Genomic DNA, 23566 nt, shown 5'->3' on the forward strand with positions numbered 1-23566 from the left:
CTCCTGAAATCCAGGCAGCATGGAGATGCCCCCACCCCCGCACTTCTTTCCTGTCTCATGTTCAAGCTTAATGTCCTTTCTCATCCTTCCATGACTTCACCATCGGACTCAGTGTCTCCCTGCCACGTGTCTTTCTATTATATGCAAGATCTGTGTCTTTGAAGTCGCATCGACTTATTGGAGAAATGGAGACAGCATTGGTGGACCACGGGTCTTCCCACTTAGCTGTCGTGTGTTGTGAAACACAGTTCGTATCACAATGAGAGAAGATCCACAAAAAGAGGAGAGGAACCAGGCATGGTGGCCTTTCATCCAAGCACTCAGGAGGCAAAGGCAGGAAGATCTCAGCACTTAAAGCCACCCTGTTCTACACAATGAGTTACAGATTAATCAAGGTTACAGGGTGAGACCCTGTCTTGAAACGAGGAGGGGTGGGCAGCTGTTCCTGCTGCTGCTAGTGGTGGTGCCAAATATAACATTTCCTGGTCTCCATGCTGCTAGCAGCATAAAGAGATTCTGAAAATACTTTTACAGAAATCTTCATAGAAGGAGGAGAAAAAGAGCCTTCAGTCTGCAGGCTATGGAGCTGATTTTCATCCTTCTGTTAAATGTCTCAGTGTCTGCAGGAAGACACTGAAACTCTACCCTGCAAGCAGTCTGAATGGAATATTCTGGAAATTATCTCTATGGAGTAACCAACTTCAGGGGACTAAGGGTTTGAAGTATTCCCATCGCTGGTCTCTTCATGGCCAACATTGGCATAGAATATTCTGGCAGCTCCGTTATTTCTAGCCTCAAAGCTACTGGCAGTTCTGGCCACAGCAAAAAAGGACTCTAGACAAAGAGAGTATGGTCTATGCTCTTGACCACCGAATTATGTCCCGAGAAGGTCTGCCTGCCATCAGAACCAGTTTCTTGTAGTAATTTATCCCTATTCTTGCCGGGAAGTTCTAGAAATCCTGATGCTGCCTAACCAGCATGAAGGACTGAGAATCAAATCCACAGAACTGCCAAGGCCACCCCTCGCCCATGCCCCGCAGCATCACCAGATGAGCTGGGGCAACAGGCTGCATCCAGGGCCCATGGCTACTTACTGGCATCCTAGGGTGTGGTGTGAACACCGATGGCTGGAAAGGAAACCACACACGTTAGAATGCTCAGAACCAAAGGAGTCTTCCATTTCATTTGTCAAAACCTTGCTGCCTCTCAGAGATTTATCAAGTCAAAGAGCACAGCCTTGAAGTGCCTTTTTTATATTTGTCTTTTCTGGGTGGGAGGGGGAGAAGAGTTGTCAGTATTTTTTTATATAGTTCTCGAAAACTGTATACATGTATGCCATGTACCTTGATCAACCTTGATCATATCCGTTTCCCACTCCCCCCTCCCAGTTCCATGTCCTCTTAATTGAACGGCCCACTGAGTATCACTAGTGCTACCCATCGATACGTGGTGTGGAGTTGTCCACTGGGGCATAGACAGCCTACTAGTGGCTACCTTCACCAAAGAAAAGTTATCTTTTTTGGGTTTATATACTTGAGGCAGAATCTCACATAGTCTAAGGTGGCATCAAACTTTCTAAATAGCCAAGAATGACCTTGGACTCCTGAGCCTCCCGTGTTTACCCACCAGGTAGTAGGATTCTATGTGTGTCCAGCTTTGCCCGTGTCTTTTATTTTCATTGAATTTGCCCAACAGAGCCAGCTTTGTTTAAATGACCTGCATGTGTGATCATACATTAATGAGGGGTGTGATTTAAAAGCCCTATGGTCCCAACCCTTCTATGACTCTGGATATGATCTTTGAGCATCTCTGCCCTCACCAGTAAGAGGGGGATAAACACCCCCTGAAAGCCAAAATGGAACACTCCACGCAGACAACTAGAAGGCACCAAGGACACTGAATCCAGGTCACTGCATCCTTTTCCAGTATTAAAACCTGAGCTGTGCTAGCCAGGGACAGGGTAAAGAGGAGACTAGTGAGGAGGCCCAGTCTCTGGCTCGTGGAGAGGCCAGTGGAGACTGTCATGACTTCAGTGACTCCCCAGCTTCACCACCATCCAGACAACACTGAGTCCATGCACTGTCTACCCTCAATGCTTTCACAGATACGATTCCTTGGGCCTGAAACACTGTTCCTCTTTTAACTTGGGCCCAGTCTTCAGGACTCCTCTGATTGTCCCCATAAATGCCCCTTTCTCCTCTAGTACTCCAATATAATTCATATAATTAATTATATAAGTAATATAATTAAGAGGCCGTTGGGTCCTCTTAATATGTCCACCAACTGTACTGGATGTTCTCAGGTAGCACTCTTTTGCAACTGTGATTAGAGTGCATTCCCACCATTGGCGCTTCTGTCTGTCCCACTCATCTACCTGTCTGACTCGGTGACATGCTGTTTGTATGACTATAGCTCTGTAATATAGCAGGAGATTGGAACGGTGATCCCTCCAGCATTCTTCATTTTTGCTCAGGGTCTCTTCGGCTGTCTGGGGCCTTCTGGGTGTCCATCTGAATTTTAGGATTCCTATTCTATTTCTGTGAAGACAGTCATGGTAATTTTTTAAATGGGATTGCACTGAATCTGCTAATTGGTAGATGATCCAACCATATTAATTCTATGAGTTCATGAGCAGAGGAGATGTTTTGTGTTCTAGTGTCTTCCTCCGTCTCTTTCTTCAAATGTTTAAAGTTTTCACTGTAGAAGTTCATCATCACCATGGTCAGGTTTATTCCTGGGTATCATTTCAGACCACTGTGAGTGGAGCATGGCTGTGACCTCTCTCTTAGCATGTTTGATACCAATAAATGGAAAAGCTACTGGTTTTTCTAACTTGATTTTGTATTCTGCCGCTTTACTGAGAGTGTCAATCATTTCTAGAAGCTTCTGGAGGAAGCTTTAGCATGTTTTATGTAAAATACATCATCAACAAATAGGGATAACATGACTGCTTTTCTTATTTATACACCTCAATTTCCTTCCTCTAGGAGCTTGTAAGTGCTCTGTGAGGCCTGAGACGTGCCAGGGGTTGGCCCAGAGCCAAACCCCAAGGGACTTATTAAGTAAGCAAAGAAACACAAAGATCCACCACAAAAGGTAAAACATAGCTTCCACTCTTGGCCTTCAAGTCTCTAGATCCAGACTCCTCCCAGTTAAACCACTGTTGTGTTTCACACGTTAGAGCCCACGTGGAAATACATCATTAATTGCAAGAAGTATATGGCTAGTAAATCTAAGTACATGATTGGTAGCGGCTCCCATGCACCAAGGGATAATTTCACCGGCCATTGGCACGTGGAGATATGCCTCTGCCATGTTTTTAAGGAAACTGAAGGACCGAGGCATGAGCTTCCGGAAAGCATCTGAGCTAGAAGGCAATGGAGGGCCAGAAACTGACATTTGTGTAGAGGATGGAAGCCTTTGTTGTCAATCCTTCAGCAACCAATGATTCACAAACTGATCTTTCCTGCTTAGCTTGTTCTATTTAGTGTGTTCATCCATAAAATCGCAAGACGGCCGAGTGTGGGTATGTGTGCGCATGAGTAATATGTGTGCGTTTATATGTCTGCGGGGCTGTGTAAGTGTGCGTATGTCAGGATATGCGTGCCTATGCGTCTGTGAGTGATTATGTGTGTACTGTATAGAATTGGATTTTGTGATATGGGAAGTCCAGGACTTACTATGTTACAACCATGGAGGTTATTCTGTCATCATCATAAGCAACACGACGATGCACACACAGTTTTTAGATAAATGTAGCCACTGTGGCAGGAGAGAGTATATTCTAGAAAGACACTGAGTGAACCCCTCAAGGAATTTTGTTTTCCCCAGGAAACTGGCACGGGTAGAAGGAAAAGACTAAAATCCGGCTTCAGCCAGAGGGGAATTTATCTCCAGTTCTGTCAGGACTGGCAAACACAGTCACATGCAATGTCTCTGTCAACTGCCCAAACAGAACCACAAGAAGCAGAGGAAATATTGAAATCAAAATAATTCCAAAACTAGGCCCATTGCAGAACTCTTGGGAATAAGGTAACTGATAATAAATTGGCCATGTTATATTTATTATTATAAAATAAAGATGCCAGACAAAAGCTGCATCTATGCTAAGTACGTAGTTCTGACTACTCCTTTTGGATCAGGGAAAAGGGCAATGCTGTCAATACAGAATCATACTATCTCGGGATCTCTCCTCCCTTCACAGCCTCTCACGTTCACCATTGCTCCTGATCTAACACTCCACTCACTCTCAGGTAAAAATCTATTGGAATATATTAACAGGCCACCAACTGCAAAGCTAAGGGTGTTATTAGATAGCCTGTCTCCAGACCCTGAGAACGCGGTGGGAGAGGAGTCCTAGGCTTGGCTTATGAAACTGTGGTTCCACCCTGAGCAAATGACTTCTTGGCTCCGGATCTCAGTTTCCCTGCTGGCAGGTGGATGTGGACTCTCAAGAATATGATATATTCTGATAAACAGTAACTGTGCTTCTGCTGAAAAAAGTGAATAAATAAGGAAGCGCTAGGAGTAGGCCGAGTTAATGGTGAACTAATGATGGCATATTAATAATTACCGGTGTGTGTGTGTGTGTGTGTGTGTGTGTGTGTGTGTGGTGTGTGCTCGTACACACATGCACGAGTATGGGCGTAGAGGGAATCCCCCACTGCCTTCGGCCTTGAGAATACAGAGAAGGGTAACTTACACTTCCAGGTAAGCCAGGGGGGCCTGCAGGACCAGCCTCACCCTAGAAGAAATGAAGGAAGATAATAAAACGCGATCTTAATTCTGTCAATTCTGCTTATGCCATGATGTCTATAATAGCATGCCTTCCCCTCCAGAAAACAGAATTGCTCTCCCTACACAGACTTTAGTAGATTATAGTTAGGTGGGGTAGGGCTTGGGGGACAGACAGACAGATACATACATACACTCTACTCATAAACTATTTCAGACGTGTTTTAAAGCATCTAGACTGACCTGTATATCTACAGGATATTGAAGCTCCATATGCCCTGTCAGCATTTTGAATAATAATGAGGGTAATGAATTTGCTTCTACTGCTGCCAGCAATGCCAGTGTTTGACCCGTTACCGCAAATGCTCCCGCACATGTACTTTAGCTCAAGGGCCACGCTGAAGTCTCGTCCCCTTAGAGACACCCCCAGAGCTGTACCACCCTCTCAGAAGAGGCAGACTGCTCTCATATGCCTACATATATTAGGATTTTTATTGTTCATAGCATAAGTTTGGGAGCCAACTCCGCTGAGCTTGGAACCTAAATCTACCATATCCATAAGCACTAAAAAGATAGGGTTCCTTTTGCTTGTTTCTTCTGTTACAAAGAACATTCTAAATTATGTATCTCATGTTTGTGAACTTGATTTATCTCTGAAAATAGGTCCATAAGGTATATTTTTAGCTTTTCATGTATACAAAATGATAGGTTTCATGATGACACTGTATAAATATACGTGATGTACTCTGATCCTGCACCATCTACCCTCCTGATGATGCCCTTCCTCATCCAAATTACACACTTTAATGGAACATATACATTCACATCATCATATATGTGTCATATACATAGACATTTTATAAAATCTAGATACCACAGATGAGAGGTAGCATGTGGTGTTTGTCTTTATGTCTGATTTATTATTGCTAACGTGATTTCCTCCCCATTTCAAAAATAAAGACATTGAGACACAGAAGCCTCAGTCCCGTTGCACAAGCAAAGGCGAGCAGCCAATCAAGCACCCAGTTTCACACTCAGAACCAGCTTTTCACTTGGACAGATAGTGCAGAAGTTCCAGAAGCACTGCCACGAGAATCACAGGGTGACTCTGTCTCCTTCCTGACAGGACAAGCCTGTGTTCTAGCGCTCTCGAGTTGATCATGTCCCCTGTCATCCTGCTATTAACAAAGTCAAGAGATCTAGACCCAGCGCCTCCTAGTGGAGGGGAGATGTGTGGAAAAACACACAAACAGGTGCAAAGGGAAGATGTGTCTAAAGCAGAGGACTCAGGATGCCTTGGCAACAAGTCTCCTTGCCCATCCCAGAGCTGTACAGGAAGAACGGTTGCCAGCAGGGCGTGTTGCAGGAGGGAGACCTGAGTGAGAGGCTTGACTTCAGAAAAGCCATGGGTGTGAGATCAGTTTGACATAGATAGGTCTGGATTCCAATCCCGTGTCTCTGTGTCTTCAGCTCTCAGTTGCCCTTGACAAGCAAGAATTACTATTCCCCGATTCCAAGGTTCGAACTGCAGCACAAAAGGGCTGGGGTGGGAATGTATCAGTGGAAGGCAAGGCTGAGGCATGGACTTGCATAGCCCAGTCAGAAGGGGGCAGTGTTGATTTAGCATTTTATTTTAGATTTAATATTACCCAAATCTCTAGGGGAACCTAAGATGACCCAGATTCTTTAGACCTCTACAGGCAATTCAGCCAAAACAGTTACAGCGTTATGGTCTCCCCGAGCCTCTGGATTCAGGAAAGGAGTGTCTCTAAGAGAAATTGCATTTCTGAGAATCCAAGTTTGAACAGAAGTTCCTGGAAAGGAGCAGCATCCTACTCTGGTCCTGGGTGGAGAAATGACATTCTAAACTGCCCCGAAGATCAAAATATAACTATCTAGTCAGAAACTTTCTGGCGGGGGGGAAGGATCTCAGTGTGGATAGATCCCTAAGACAGTGTAACAGTGCTTCCGGGTGTCAGGATTACTCAGAAACATGCATAGCAGCAATACAAATACATCCTGTAAAACATCTCTCTCTCTCTCTCTCTCTCTCTCTCTCTCTCTCTCTCTCTCTCTCTCTCTCTCTCTCTCTCCCCCCCCCCCCAGAAAAATCAGTGATGAGGACGAAAACAGGCAGCCCCTACCTTTTCACCTTGGGCACCTTTCAGCCCAGGAAGGCCCAGTTCACCTTTTTCTCCCTGAAGTAAAAAATACAATTCAAAAGCATTAGAACCCAGCACAATATTAACCACTGCCTCTCTGGATAAGGGCGCTCTGACCTCGAGCAAGGGGAACTGCATCACACCTGTTCCCCACCCCTCATCACTGTCTTTGCCTCATCTGCAGGACGGCCACCGTGAAGCCTAACTCCAAGCAGGCTGACTCCTGACTTTGGTACCTCCACCCCTCCTTTCCTTCGAGGATGCCCTAATCTTCCCAGAGGTGTCTCCCGGCCACTGTCCTTCCATCTTTGCTTCAGGACTCGAGACTCTGATCTTCTTGTATTTCTCTCCCTTCAATGCCGAGAGTAGTTCTATTCTCCCAGTCAAAATCACCACCTCATCCCAAAGGTCTTAGACTCCAGGAGAGGCTCTTTCCTTGAGCACAAGCACAATAGCCCTGGTGAGAAATGGCAGTCACACTTGCCTGGTCTCCTTTCTCTCCACGCAGTCCCGGGAGGCCTGGAGCACCGGGAAGGCCAACTTCCCCCTATGAGAACAAAACCAGTAGATACCAGTGGGAGGGTGGCCCTGTGAAAGAGGTCCTGGGTCGCATGCTTTGCATCCCCTCATAGAGTTCATGCTTAGTGACGTGAAAGGAGAGCTATGCACAAGGGAAAATTCTGGAAATATGTTTTAGGGTACCAAGCTCCTTCTTGTGTGGGCCATTGCCTCTCTCAGGAGCTGTCACCCTACCTCTCTGGGTATTTGACTTCTCCATCTTTTCAGGACTCAGTCCCAATGTCAGCCCTTCCTTCACTATCTTTTCTGACATCCCCAGCCCTCTCTTCAGGATGGCATGTCTCCGTCACTACACTGTTCAACTGTTCTTTATATCATCTAGATTCTCTCGGTTCCTAGTTGGGCTCTAATGCTCAACCCAGCTACTAATGCATAGGACATACTGAAACCTATTAAGCAAACAAACGAAGGCATGAAATAAATGCAATGAACTTTCAAAAGACAGTATCCCTCTTGATACCTGAAAATGTTTACCTAAGATGTAATGTATGGTGCTGATTCATTAATTACAAGAATGAACTGAGTAAATAAAAATATGAGCAAACTAACCTTCTCGCCAGGATGACCTGCAAGGCCCTGCTCCCCAACTTCACCCTGTAGACAGAATAACAAAACTCCATCATCATCGATGCACACCTTCAAACATGGCGGTCATTCCCCAGCTGGGCCCACACGACCACAGTAACTGCAAGCCACGGGTCCTGGCTCTCTCAAAAGGAACATTAAGTCCCAGCGCCCCTGAGGCATGAAGCCAAAGTGCTCATTATTTTTACAGATAGGACTTCCATGCTCCCTCATGCTGCTTTTTGCTTTCCCAAAAAGGAACAACTCTTGGCCTGTCCAGAGTTCATGCGCTCTGTGTTTGCTCATCGTGAACCTAAGTATTTGCAATTCCAATCAACAAGGAGCTTATACCTAGAACTCTTGGATCCATGGTAACTCCAGGTCTCAGGGACACATCAGGGAGACTGAGAGCCAACTCTTGGCTCAGAAACGAAGGAGAAGCTGGGGGCAGAATGTGTGCCTATGACTCAGGGTTCCTGGTTATTGTTTAGTCTTTTTATAAAATCAGGCAGTCCCATGTGCTCAGAAGCAGGGGAGAGTTGAATTTCTCCTTCTCCTAAAGTGTTGCAATGGGGAGCATCCTAGGAGACTATGTCTGTTAAGTAACCAGGCTTCTAGGAGAAAGCTTGCCTTGAACAGGTTCACACCAGTTTCTGTCTCTTGTCAGTATTTTTCTCGTCCATGACATTTCTGCTGTGGTCTGAATGCTCTCCCCAAAACTACTTTTGCATTAAAACAAACTCTTTCTTCAGTGACTTACTATGGGGCGGAGCCCTTGGGAGGTGATCAACCATTTCAGTAGATTCGTCATGAATGGGATTAGTGCTTTTACAAAAAAAAAAAAAAAAAAAAAAAAAAAAAAAAAAAAAAGAAAGAAAGAAAAGAAAGAAAGAAAGGAAGAAAGAAAAGAAAAGAAAAAAGAATAGAAAGAAAAAAGGCTTGAGTGAGCCCACTCACTCGTAGTTGTCATGGGGGCTGCTATCCTGCTATCCTGTAAGTGTCCATCTTATCCTGTATCTCAGGTGCCACCGTAGCATCTAGAGATATAAGGATCATCTACAAAGCAGAAAGTGTCTGGCAGCCTCCAAACCTGCCTGCACCTGGACCTTAAACTTTCCAGCCTCCAGAACTGTGAGCAACAAGTTTCTGTTGTTTTTAAGTCACCTTACCTGAAGTAGTTTGTCATAGCACACCCAAGAATTAAGACGTTTCTCCCACTAGCAGTGTGCAGGCAGGCTGACATGAGAGATGGGATCAGAAGGGTCCCATTTCACAGCTATCAGCTGCTCTGTCACCAGGTCCTTGTAAGACTGGGTGCATGGCAGGTTAGTTCCTAACCGAATGTCTTAAAAATCACCAGTTACCTCAAAGGAAATCTGTGTTTAGTGTCTGCCACACTATTTAATAAATGCTTTAATGTACACATCCCTAGGAAACGTGGTTTTCTGATGAGTAGACACAAGAGTGAAAGACTGAACCAGCTAGTGATATGGATTCTTCCCGGAGCTGTGCCAAATCAACTGGCAGTGAAGGCCAGTAGGAGCACTGCTTATCAGAGGAAGGGAAAGAAAAGGATGTGGGAAGAGGAAGGGGATATGGAAGGCAGGGAGGAAGGGAGAGAAGGAAGGTAGTGGGGGTGTGGAAAACAAATGCATGTTTAGTGCACACATCCATCTCAGCCTGGAGCTCTGGTTCCATGAAATGATCCCACATAAGGAGTTAGCACACTCTGGAATACTCTGTAGCCTACAGTACCCATCAATGCCCCCACGTTTACAGCACATCTCATAAAAACTGCCCTACACAGAGCTGTGCAAATTGTTCACCACTCAAGTTCTCAGTTGGATTCAGCTGGAATGGACTCCTCTGTTGTGTGAACTGCTTCCTAGGCAGAGCTGGGGAAGCATAGGCCACTGGGTGTGGCTGGAAACCTTGGACGCCACTGAAGTGCACACTTCAGTTTGGTCATGGGCCATCAAGCAGGTGACCTGACAGGCTCTGTCCCAGCTAACTTGGACAGTCCAGGCCATTCTGTACTCTAACTGGGATGAATTATTAAACCCCTCCATTCTGCAAGCCCTGATGTAGGATCCGCACTATTCCTGACTGTAGGCTGGAAGAGGACACTGTCGAGTGGGGAGAGAGCCAGGCACTGTGTTTAAACAGCACACACACTGTGAAGCAGATGAAGGGGCAGTTCTCCTAACAGTCTGTCTGGCGAAATGCCCCTCGGAACGTAAAGTTGGCAGTATATGTACACGCATACCAGGGTCTAGTTCTCCCTTCTTCCATGTTGACTTTTCTGAGCCCTATCTGTGCTGGGATTTTGAGCTGAGGGCTTTAGGAAGCAGGATCCTGCAGCCCACCAGGGAAGTCCATAGTGAGGAACCCAAGCACAGAATGAAAGCTATTGGCACAAGGCACTGGGTGTTGACTTCTATGGCAGCATCCTGTCAATCACAGACTGAGTAGCTTTCTTCCCCATCCAAGTTTCACTCTGCTCTGTCTGCTGGAAGCCCAGTGAGCAATAAACTTGCAGACTGTCCCAACTGGACTTCTCTGTCACTGAATTTATGAAGGAGACCAGACACCAGAAGCCATGGGAGGGAAAACTGAGGGAAGAAAGATAGGGAGGAAGAGAAGGAGGAAGTGAAATGCTCCTGTTCCCTTGCTCACTCCTTAGCAGGGCAAGCAAGACAGTAGTTGTGATTTCTTTTTCCTAGGTCTGCACGGTTCCTTGAGGCCTCCCCTATGCAGCAAGTCTCTCTAGCAGAACCACTCCATCCCCTAACACCTTTCCCCAGGAGGTGAACCTTGGTTCTGCTGTCACCAGACTCTGGGCATCACAACGGAGCCCCATGGATCTGCCAAGCCTGCTAACTTGCTCTTTTCCAATTGTCCTTGTGCTTCTTTAGAGACCTCCAGTGACACACCCAGAAGAGGTAAGTTACTCATACAGCCACACAACCCCAAATGGAGGCACAGATGGAACATGAATGGGAAAAGTCATACCCGAGGTCCGGGCATTCCAGGTGCACCACGGTCCCCAGGGTCCCCTGGTTCTCCCTGTGAGAAAACAAAGCAGAGTCAACACAAAAGAGACCGAGCACAGTTGAACACACCTATTCACTGCTGGCTGTGGATGGGTCTGGAACAGGGCCACCTACAGAGAGGTGGTTCTGAACCCCCATTCTTTGTGGCTTTCTAAGTTCAGGACAGCTCCTATATCCCATACTCCCTAGCTCTGAGTACAAATGGCATTCTTTCCCTTCTGAGAGATTTAGGCTAGAGAAAGCATGACAATACCTTTTGATTTGAGACTATGAAGTGCTTGGTTAGCCAGGGAGAGGAGTGAATAATATTTACACAAATGGCCATAAATGGTGACTTCCCAGGGATTCTAAGTCAACATACCGCAGAGATACTGTATCATTCACAATAGCCAAATTACGGAATAATTGTGACAAGCCCAGGTGCTTGTCAGCAGACGAATAGAAACAAGAACATGAAAAAACATGTATATGTGTGTGTTGATTTTATTCAACCATGAAGAAGAATGAAAATCATAACATTTGCTGAAAAATAGATGTAACTTCAGAACACCATATTAAATGAAATGGGTCTGATAAGAGAGAAAAAAATTTGTTTTCTCTCATTGGTGGTCCCTAGGTTTTCTAGACACATGGAATCATGGGTGTGGATGCAGGATGTAAGAAAACAAAAGGCTGAAGGAAAGGATGGGAGTAACAAGGAGAAGGGAGAGGGGAAGGTTGATCCTAGTCAAAGTCCACAGCACACCGGAATAAAAACAACCTTCAGAAACCCCTCACTCTGTCCAACAGAGATAAGCAAATAAAATGACTGTAAATGTGTCTATAAGCACACTTACTCTACATCTAGTTATGGAAAAAAATCTGAGTCTATACCAATGAATTCCAATGAAACACTAAGTTTTTTTCTACAGCTGCCTTTCAAAGGGTTGTGGACAGACACACCTGACCAGATACACACTTGCACTTTAAGAATAAAGTTTACTTGTTCAAACTCTCTGCTGTTAGGGCTGGAGAGGTTGTTGCTCCTGCAGAGGACTTGGGTAGGTTCCCAGAGCCCAGGAGTCAGCCCACAGTTCCAGTTCCAGGACACCAGGGGCCAACACACTCCTCTGACCTCAAAGGCACTGCACACGCATGGCACACATGCAGACCGAATACTCATTCGCACAAATTTGAAATTCCTTTAAAAAATTAAAGATTATCCATTGCTTATTTATTCACTTGAAGCATTTAAAGCGTAGACTTGATTCCTAGCTCCCAGAATCTCATCTTTGATGCTTCCCTTCAAAAGCCCATTTTAATGACTGGAGACCCCACTGGAGACTCTCTTGACCTTTAACTCTCTTAAAACTCTTAAAAACTCTTAAAAAATCCCCCATGACTAATTTCTCTTCAGATTGATTTTAATACTTTCAGAGCCTTCCTGGTTCTCCCTGTTATATCTGCCCTTGCAAACCCAACCATTTCAATTAAGTCTTGCTCCAAAGCCCGGGGGAGCATCTTGTCTCTGAGCTCAACCACCAGGCATCTCCTCTGCTCTTTGCTTTTTGATCCTCTATCTAATGCCACCCTGTGAGTACCCACCTTGGAGCCAGGCAGGCCTGGTGGTCCATCCAGCCCATCCTTTCCAGGTGGCCCCTAAACCGAGAGAAGAAAGAAATAAAATGAAAACCCGGGCATGTTTAGGGAAGACTTGTGTGGAGTTGCTTAAAACCGGGAGGTGTCTCAGCAGCTAGACTGGGGTACATAACCTTACCCACTCTCCAGCTGTCTCCTTGCTCAAGAAGCACCATTCTCTGCCAGCCAGGCTTTCCATACATTTTTCCAGGGCTACACAATTATCGCCCTCTGGTCCATGCCCTAACTCATGCAGATGAACGAGAGTGAAGGGCAGGACTCTATTCCTAATCCAAGAGATCCCCGAGACAATACAGTATCATCCACAGTGTGTTGTGGCAGGCTTTTTTCTTTTCAAGACAACCAACCAGCTTCCAAATCATGACAAAGAGAATTTTGCATGCTTGACCTAGCTTAGGCGCTTTTTCTGGCTAGCTCTTCTCTTCTTTCTGACTAGTTCTTTTTAACTTAACCTGTTTACCTGTCTTTTGCCTCATGGCTTTTTACCTTTTCCTACTTTCTTTCTGTATGTCTTACTTTCCTGCTGTCTTTGCATCTGTCTGTCTGGCAGTTACCTGACTTTTGGCCTCGGGCATCTGCCTCCTTCTCTCCTCCTTCTCTCATTCTCTCCTCTCAATCCTCTCAGGCCTAGATTTCTCCTCCTATTTATTCTCTCTGCCAGACAGCCCCACATAGTCTTTTCCTGCTTAACTATTCAGCTTTTTTATTAGACCAATTGGGTGCTTTAGGCAGGCAAAGTAAAACACGTATTTACATCATTAATAACATAATCACATTAGTTACATAAATAACACATAATTACGTAATTAAACAAATGCATCATGAACACCTTTACACAGTTAGTTAAAGCAATACTCTGCAGTATAAACAAATGTAAGACACCTTTGCCCAGTTGAAATAAGCGGAAAGAACTCACTCACCATGTGACCAGGGGGCCCGGGCTTTCCAGGGAAGCCCAGTTCTCCAGGTAAACCCTGAAAAGGAAAATCTGAGATTAGAGTCTTGCCCTGATGCCATCCCTGGCACAGAATCAGGCCACTTCAGGCCCGAAGAAGAGTACCTCAGCGTGTCTACCATATTCCCTGACAGCCACTGTAAAAGGTAGAATTATCCCCTATTGCAACTGATGAGTGACCTTACAGCTTGTCTGCTCTGCAGCGGAGTTCACTGTCATGTACACCCACGGCCAATTACTTGTCAGGACTCACCACCCTCTGCCCATGGCTGGCTCTACCTTGCCCAGGACCTGGTCTGGGGACAGTTTCCCAACTGACCCTCAAAGGACAAGGGGTAAGAATGTTAACAAATACTGCCCTAGGTATCCTGTATTCTGAGGCTAGCCCACAATCAGTTAGATACACCTGAATGACACATTCAGGTCATGACACACCCCCTATGCCATGTCACAGGAAGGCACCAAGGTGTTATGCGGGCTGTATGCCATTTATAATCACTGGATCCAAGAGCCTGGGAGTGTAGCAGCTTAGAGGCATCTGCTTCCTGAACCTTCCTGTCTCTGGAGGCTTTACCCTGGACTTGGACAGAGAAAGGGACTTCTCTGCCCTTGAGAATGCTATCCAACGTCCTCTTGGAGAGCAAGTCAAGCCTGGCTTACCGGAGGGCCTCCAGGGCCAGGGGGCCCTTGAACACCAGGTGCTCCAGGCGGGCCCTGTATAGAGAGAGGGAATAGTTAGAAAAGAACCCAGAGAAACAACCTGGGATAAACTGGTGCTGGAGAGAGAAAAGGGTGGCAGTGTGGGAGGTCTTCGGCCTCATCAGCCTCGCTGGATTTCAAGCAGAAGGAAAAAGAAGTGAGAAAGGGAAAAAAATGTGAAGCAAAATTTGCAGATTACTAATAAATGTCCAATTTGTATGCTGGCTAGTTTGGGGCAATTTAGCCCAAATGGTGGTCATCTGGGAGGAGGGAACCTCAAGGGAAGAACTCCCTCCATCAGACTGGAGGCATCATCTTGATTGCTGATTGATGTGGGGGGAGGGGTAGCCCACTGTGAGCAAAGTCACCCCTGGGCAGGTGGGTCTGGGCTTTACATGAAAGACAGGGGAGCAAGCCAGAGTAAAATAAGTCAGAGAAATACAAGTCAGTGAGCAGCTCCATGGTTTCAGATTCTATCTCTGCCTTGAGATTCTGCCTCACTGGCTTCCCTCAATGATGGACTATAACACGAGTCAGATAAAGCCTTTCCCCACCCGCTATTTGTGGCCAGTGTTTTAGCGCAGCAACAAGAAACCAAACTAGGAGCAACCTACATTATTTGAACATTTAAGGAGATCATACACATATGTACATGCATGCACATGCATGATTCTCCCAGAGTCCTCTTAAATCACCAATCATAGCCCAGGGTCGATGCCAGCGTTAGCATCGCAGAGCAGACTGTGGGTCTCCAGCCATAACCTGCTGATTTCCTTGGTTCGCTGAGACCTCTTCCCTGCACACCTCTACCCCATGGGAACCAGTCTGACCAGGAGTAGGGATGTGCATTGTCTGTGTACAGTGTATATTGTATAGGGGTGCATGCATCTAGAGCTGTGTACTGTATCTGGGTGCATGCATCTAGAGCTGTGCACTATATAGGGGTGTATGCATCTAGAGCTGTGTGCTGTATAGGGGTATATGCATCTGGAGCTGTGCACTATATAGGGGTGTATGCATCTAGAGCTGTGTACTGCATCTGGGTGTATGCATATAGAGCTGTGCACTATATAGGGGTGTATGCATCTAGAGCTGTGCACTGTATAGGGGTGTATGCATCTAGAGCTGTGTACTGCATCTGGGTGTATGCATATAGAGCTGTGCACTATATAGGGGTGTATGCATCTAGAGCTGTGCACTGTATAGGGGTGTATGCATCTAGAGCTGTGTACTGTATCTGGGTGCATGCATCTAGAACTGTGTACTGAATAGGGGTGTGTGCATCTAGAGCTGTGTACTGTATCTGGGTGCATGCATCTAGAGCTGTGTACTGAATAGGGGTGTATGCATCTAGAGCTGTGTACTGTATTGGGATATATGCATCTAAATAGAGCTATGTACCATAGAGGGGTGTATACATCTAGAGCTGTACACTGTATAGGGGTGTAGTGTATGCATCTAGAGCTGTGTACTGTATTGGGGCGTATGCATCTGGAGCTGTGTACTGTATGGGGGTGTATACATCTGTAGCCGTGTGCAATTTCAATTATCCATTACCCATGCTGACGCTTTGGGGTCCTGGAAAGGCAAGGATTACAGTAAGTATTATCTGACAAAAGCCAGAGCTTATGTGTCCATGATCATGGTGGGGGGAACCTGTGAACACTGAGTGGGAGGTAACCTATGAACCTGGAAGACTGAGGCAAGGGGCTCAGAGCAGGCACTTGAGCCCTGGGAAGAAGAAATGACCAAGAGGCTAGACACACATCAGCAGGTAGGGATCCAGTGAATAAAGGCCAGCAGAATTGGCTTTATACACTAGCCAAAAGCTCCAAGAGAGAACAGGGTGTTCCCATAGCAGGTCTTGACACACCAGTGTGAAGCGCTGTGGTTTTAACTTAGGAGTAACCAGGTAGTCTAAAAAAAGACCTATGTCAACCATGTGTGTTTTCAGATTTTCAGATGGCATATGGAGGACATGAAGAACAGAGACATGTGACAGATGCTGTGTCACCAGTCATGGGCTAGTTGTCACTACGCAATGATGGGGCCCTGGCAGAGGGTGGAGATCATTCTGAGCAAGTTTAGGTTCATGACCGTCTTGCCAAGTGACCGCTCATCTGAGGAGCATTCAGACACATGGCAGATGAGGACTCTGCGGGGCTCTTGTTCTTGGTTTTGGTGGCAGAACATTCTTGTTTTGTTGGCCTGGCGTTCTGTATTCTTCCAGAAGTGTTTACAGCCTTCCCCTACCCCACACAACTTCTCTGAGCAAGACAAGCCACTACGTCCCGTGCTCCCTCTGGACAAGCCCCTCTCTGGAGGCCCAGAGTACTCCTCTTCAAATGGCCCTCTCTTCTGAGATGGCTCCCGTTGCCTGGGGCCTTTTTGTGATCAAGGCCAGGGTAACTTCTAATCTTACCTTCAGATCCTCAAGCATCAAACATTTGTGTTTGCTTTGCATCTTACAGAGAAGCTAACCCAGGCCGTGATAGGAAGCAGGCATTCAGAAAATGCCATAGGTCATCTGAAAGAATACTTCAAGGGGCCAATTACATTCAGAGAACAATAACACAAGATGACCACTGGAGGGCGATAAAAACCAAAGAATGGCACATTTGTTGCCATCATGAACAGTTCCATTTACAGCCTCTGGGTGGCTTGTGGGAGTCAAACCATCATACACAAGAGCATTTACCCAAACAGGGCTTTGAGTAGCAGCAGGAGTTCTATTTCTCAGTAGCTCATTTAGACCTGGAGAGGTTTGGGGGCAGCATCTGTCCTGACCGAGATGTCTGTGCTAAGTCGGAGCAACTGGGGAGGCAATGGTCAGGAAATGCCCTGGGTAAGTACCAACCTGTCCTCCTGGTAGGACAAGGGCTGGGGAGAGAAGGCATCAAGGGTGGCTGTTCGTCTCACCCCATCACCCAGTCCACAGCACTGCACTATGTACTGCTTGGATCAGCCCTGTTCACCTCTCTGCACATTCAGGGACCTGCAGGAATCACCAGACACACTATGCCATGAAAGCACAAGCCAGGCCACCCACCGTCACTCCAGAGGATCCCGCCGGCCTTACAGCACCCAACAATGGAGTTTAACAGGATGTTCCCAGACAGACCATGGGTACATTTCCCTTTCTTCCTCCTTACATACCGGGCCACGCAGATGGCGCTGAAATGTTTTGTGTCTTAAAAAACACTTTTCTTAGAAATTGGGCCTCCTGGACAGCCCATTACTTCTCTGACCTCCTTCACACACACACACACACACACACACACACACACACACACACACGGCTTTCCGCAAACATCCTTGCCCTGTTTCTGTTGGTGATGCTCTGGCTCACGGAATTCTACAGTTCATGATCTTTGGAGACTATCTGGTGAAAATGAAACCTTTAGTGTTTGGCAATGAAGAAAATAGGCTCAGAGGGTTTGAGGACTTTGCCAGAGGTCATACAGCTACCTTCTTCAGGTGGAAGAGAGCTACATGCCTCCTGCGGGGTCCAGCTGAGTCAGAGTCACCTGAACTGGAGGTCACGCACAAAGGGACAAGAGCTCCCTCTTTAGATTCCCGGCAGCAGGTTAGGATCAGGTGCCTAAGGTCAGGGGCTGGTGTGATGCCAAGTGGTCCTGATATCTCTAGGACAGGATCCTTCCACCATATCACCAACTCCATCTATAACCACCTCTACTCTAGCCCTATCCTTGTTGCTGTATGCCTAACAATGGAGAGGAGTCATATCATGCATGGGAGACACAGGAAGGAAGGCAGAAACCAAGAGCGGCCCGAGAGGAGCACTCCATTTGGCATTCACACCGTCCAGATTTTATGCACCTGCTCTACCTCCTTTGAGCTCCCACACTGATCAAGTGAGGCAGAGCTTTCCAACCCAAGCTGCAAAGGAGGAAAAGAGAAGGGGAGTTCAATCAAATGGGAGCCCACAGAACTGGTGTTGGAAGAGAGAGCGCCATGGTCCAACACACCTCCCAACCCTGATACTCCAGTCTGGCCTAGCCAAGTCCTGCTAAACACACCAGGCTCGTGCCCTTCTTCCATCCCCATTCTGCGACAGAAGAAGAATCTAGAGTGTAAATACATCTTGGGGCTCTCTGAGCCAAACCTTCAGCACATGGTTCTCTGCTGTGCACACAGTAGGGACTTCGCAAAGGTTTAGGGCTGTAAGCGCAGAACAACTAGGGGCATCCTTGTGAATGAAATGCACCCACTGCAACTGCCATGGAGAGGAAGAAAGAGGCTGAATGCAGCTGGAAACAGCTGTTAGAGAGCTTGGGAGCTGTTCCCAGGAAGCATCACACAGCCTCCAGCATCCATTCCAATTCACATAGCATCTTGCAAGTCTAGTTTGGGGCTAGGAGGCAATACAAAGCAGCATTCAGCCTGCCCTGGGGACCTGCTCAGCTGGCCTTCGCTGTCTTCTGAGGGTGGTGATGCTTTACAGGTGACCATGGATTTGTAGGAACAGCTGTCTTGCCTCTGGCTCCTCCTTCTATTCAGCCTCCTGTTGTTCATTTTTCCCACAGATAGCTAACTGGTATGTGGATTTTCAGAGGCTAAGGAAGCCTACTTTCCATTCTCAAAAGCAACACCTTTAGAAACCAGGATGCTCCACCGTCTTTTCCCTTTGTTATACATGACGGTGTCTTGAGAAAGAAATGCGGCTAATGGAAGAGGGAGACTGAGATGGAAGACAACCTTCCGTGTCTGCAGCTTCCACGGATGCTGTAGGTCAAGAAACTCATCTCGGGGCCAAGAGACGAGCAGGCTGGAACTGATGTGAAAATTTAAGGCTTGAAGTTGAGGATAGAGCTTAGAGGTTTAGCACCTGCCTGATATGCACAGTTCCACATCACTGCAAAACAAAAACATAAGAGGTCGAGGGCTTTGGATGCCCTAGATAAAACTCTAGATGGCCTCATGCAACCTCCACGGACTTCACCTTCAGAACTTTTATCTCCAAAAATACAGCATAAGGTTGTACATCACGATCTGCGAACTTGTGTGTGAGTGTGTGTTCCTGAATTTTCTTTTAAACACTAATGAAAATATCTAGCCAAATTAATCTATTAACAAGCAACACATTAGCCAGTAGATATAAATGTTGACAAACAGCATGCCTGTTTGCATTAACACTAATGAAAACAAAGCAATTATTTTCCATAATTAATTAACTAATCAGTTCACTAATTATTAATGAAGCAACATTTAATCCCTATACAGTGACTAAACAGCTATCTGATGTAATTAGTAGATATAATGATATATAAATAGCCAATTAATCTAATTATTAATGAAGAAATAGCAAATAATTACTTCTATAACAGTAGTTCCAACTGTGGTATACTTAGGAAATAAGACAGAATTTGAAGACGCATGAAAATTGCCTGCATGAATTAATACAGCAATCAAGTTAATTCCATGTGCAGCTGGGACACTTTTGAGAGCAGAATCTGTGTTTCCCCCGAGGTGTAACTATGATCACTGCCCATCTCAGGAAATTCCTGAAGAGTCTTATGAGTCCTCCCAGCTCTCAAACCAGCCCTGTGCTATGGCTGTGTCTTCTCCCATCCGAGGGTTTCCATTCCACACACAGTCCCAGGCATTGTCACCTCTGCACAAACACGCGGATGTGTCCCACAAAGACTTCTGTTTTCCTTAGGCGAGAAGATTTCTGCATGAGTGGCTGTGCTTGACTCTGAGGGCCTGTTCTTTTCTGGAAAGCCGCCACAAAACTGGAAATTGTGGCAAAGCTAAGCAGTTCATACCCCAGATGCTATCAGAAAGGAACAAGAATCGAAGCGTGTGATTTTTCCACAGACAGCAAGCTACCAACCTCCTAAATTCATGAGCAACTTCCTAGGCAGTCAGTGCCAATGAACTTGGGCTTACGTGTGCCTTTCAACACTGGCAATGTTGAATGGTCCCATTTCCTAAAAGCACCTGTGAGGCTGTAGGATAATAAAATCCAGAATGCAACGTCGCTGTGGGTGGTACACAGGGAGCTCGTGTACTGGTGTGCAGCCCTACCTCAGTGGGTAAGTTTCAAGCTCTTACTAAGATTTGTGGCTGACGATTGTCTGATTAGAAAGCAAAACTCTACCATTAGTTGAAATTTTAAGATTAACATTGAAAAAGCTCAACACCTGTTCTCAATTAAGGAATGAAAAGACAGACTCCACTTTTAGGTTTAACAAAAACTCAAATATTTGTAAATAAGAACTAACAAGAAAGCTGTAAAAACTTGCACATTTAAACGTGTAATACAGGGCTGAGAGACAGCTCTAAAGTTAAGAGGGCGTGCTGCTCACCCAGAGGACCTGAGTCTGGATTCCAATACCCACAATCACCTATAACTCCAGTTCCAAAGGGTCTGACACCCTCTTCTGGCCTACATGGGCACACACACACACACACACACACACACACACACGTACATACACACACATAAATTAAATCATTTTTAAAAATATACCAGTGACATGAACTTATGAATGAAGTAGTTGTTATCTGGGTTGTCTGAGCCAACATGATTATACAATTTTATCCACTTATGTGGTAATCTGTACCATTATACATAGTTTACAATATATAGGAAACTTGTAAACATTTAGTGCAAAGAAAGTACTTCAAAGCTGCCATCCAAGATGGTCCACACTCGTGTACTACTCCAGCCAAGACTTCAGTTAAGCCCGACACTTTCTCATTCCACAGAGACAGGAAACGATACAGTCAGCTCTCCCAGGACTTGACCATTATCTCCAGGCTCTCAGGATCTTCTAGAGAGGCTGCCACCCCCAAACAGCAGGAAATAATTTTAAGTACACGATACCCACATTTCTAAAAGGTGGGGTGGGTGGTTTTTGGTCATTCAACGGATTATAGATGTTTGTCATCATTTAGTGGGGTTGGTTATAAGTCGTTATTGGTCACGGTGAGGGAGGAAGCTAAGCAAAGGAGGTTAGGTTCAAGGTCCTCTTTCTGAAATGAAAACAGGGAAGATAGGAAGGATAGGATAAAAGGGCGATTATTGGATCTACTTTTAAACTAAAAATGCAACTACTAGTCTTAAATGTTTTACACTGGCATGGATTTTTATATATCGATACAAATTTAAGGTTATTCTTATTATACTGTGTATATGCATCTATTCTTGTTTAAGGTGTTGTGCGTACACAGTTCATTTAACAATTCAATGGAAATTTCTACTCCTACTCCTTGAAAGCTATTGTTACACACTATTTAGGATAATTAAGAAATATAGGTTAGTGTTCCTCTAACAATCAAATTTGAGGCCTTGTTAGGTATGCTTTCAAGTCCAAAAAGATACATTTTTGATAGACAGATGGTCTTCAAACACTTCAGAATATGGCATTTAAGATATTTTAAAAACGTAAGGCCTTTCATGACAGTGGGACAAATCTGCTCCTGGAAGCACCAATTTACAAAAACAAAAAACAACAAAAAAAAAACAAAAAAAAAACAAACAACAACAACAAAAAACAAAAGAAAAAAGAAAAAAAGAAGGATAACGGACATCAAAGAACCTCCAAATGGGGTTTGTTTTCTTTTTGGCTAAGTTAGAAGCTGGCCAAGAAACTATCCTTGCCACGACTGCTGATGTCCAAATTAGACCAGCAGGAGACACACACACACACACACACACACACACACACACACACAAAACTACTGAATTTTACCAAGACAGGGTAGGACAATCCTTCAAACTTCCTGCTTCATAGAAAAGTCTGTCAGATATTCTAGGCCCGTAGGCCACAAATGAATGTCCTAACATTGCAGAGAAACCTTGAGTGACGGTCCAGGCAGTCAGTTATTTTTGTCATTTCTCTTGTTTTGGAAATTATTTGCTTTGCACTTCCTGTTTATCCAGGTAACATTATAGCCTTCACGAGTCTCTGATGGATTCAAAATTGAATATAATTATGGTTTTGATAGAAAGTCAATCAGATACAAAACTTTGGACTCACCAAGATAGTATAGATAATGAAGTGATTTCTCAGAATATGCCAGATGCAAATGGACTGAACACTAGATATATTTTTCTTATCTAGTAATTGCTCTTATATATAATTTTACTGTATTAGAGTAAAAAACCTTTCCTTTTCACTTAGACAAAAAGGGGGAAATGTTGTAGGATACATCATGAGAAGATGTATTGCTATGATTGTAATAAAAACATGAATGGCCAATAGGTATGCAGGAGGTATGGGTGGGCCTTCCAGGCAGAAAGAGAGAGGAAGAGGAAGAATCAAGGCTCAAGGCATGTGAAGGTACCAGGATACACAGAACAAGCAAAATGGACAGGAAAAGTAACAACCACAAGCCACATGGCAGAAAACAGATTAATATAAATGAGTTAATTTAAGAAATAAGAGCTAGTAGGACAAGTCTAAGCTATAGGCCAAGTTTTTATAATTAGTTAGAAATCTCCATGTCATTATTTGGGAGCTGGTGGGACAGAGGAAGACCCATTACAAGTGACCATCCCATTTAGCTTTCTACTTATATATTTGCATTTTATAACGTTTTTTATTTTATTAATGTATATTTGCTACACACAGACTTCATGGTCTAATTTTTGTTCAACTATTTCATGTTATATATATCAAATCTCTATATAGATTTACCCCCATTTTCCTTTCCTTCTTCTACTCGGCTCATTCTAGTCCCTTTCCTCTTCCCAAGTGGCTCTACTACATTAATGTCATATATGTGTATGTATGTGCATGTGTGTATCCCTGTATGTGCATATGCACACATACACATGTGATCAGGGTTCCAGTTGAGAAAGAAAAGTCTAGCTTACTTTTTATGAATTTTGTTGTTTGGAGTTTTTCATTTGTTTGCTTTTTTTCAGGAAAATTGATGTAACTGGTGATCATTCCTTTGAATTCTCCGATGGTGACTACAAAGATGCTGGCTGCAAGCTATGAACTGATACCAAGTCACTGAGTCAGAGAAAACAGCATTGCAATGGGGGAGTTGACAGGCAGTCCTTACCTGTGGCCCCAGTGCTCCAGGGGTTCCTGGTGGACCCACTTCCCCTTTCTTCCCCTGAGGACAGAAGAGAAGCCAGAGTTAACAGTGAAATATCATCCCACAAAGCCCAGGGAACAGTGTCTCCCAGGGAAATCCTGTCT

General features: G+C 45.1%; 1 protein-coding gene across 1 annotated transcript in view; it reads right to left on the reverse strand.

Annotated features, from left to right (window-relative positions):
• The window catches only part of Col22a1 (collagen type XXII alpha 1 chain), a 245719-nt gene that overhangs the window by 102523 nt on the left and 119630 nt on the right, over positions 1 to 23566 (reverse strand). Inside the window, exons 23-32 of the mRNA XM_087898834.1 lie at positions 23427 to 23480; positions 14346 to 14399; positions 13651 to 13704; positions 12677 to 12730; positions 11052 to 11105; positions 8025 to 8069; positions 7381 to 7443; positions 6879 to 6932; positions 4703 to 4744; positions 1095 to 1127 (exon numbers count right to left, since the gene is read on the reverse strand). Of these exons, the coding sequence (XP_087754960.1) occupies positions 1095 to 1127; positions 4703 to 4744; positions 6879 to 6932; positions 7381 to 7443; positions 8025 to 8069; positions 11052 to 11105; positions 12677 to 12730; positions 13651 to 13704; positions 14346 to 14399; positions 23427 to 23480 (507 nt within the window). The remainder of the gene's footprint in view (positions 1 to 1094; positions 1128 to 4702; positions 4745 to 6878; positions 6933 to 7380; positions 7444 to 8024; positions 8070 to 11051; positions 11106 to 12676; positions 12731 to 13650; positions 13705 to 14345; positions 14400 to 23426; positions 23481 to 23566) is intronic.

This window comes from Myodes glareolus, chromosome 19 (genome assembly GCF_982192425.1).
Source record: "Myodes glareolus chromosome 19, mMyoGla1.1, whole genome shotgun sequence".
In the NCBI taxonomy this organism is placed as follows: Eukaryota; Metazoa; Chordata; class Mammalia; order Rodentia; family Cricetidae; genus Myodes; species Myodes glareolus.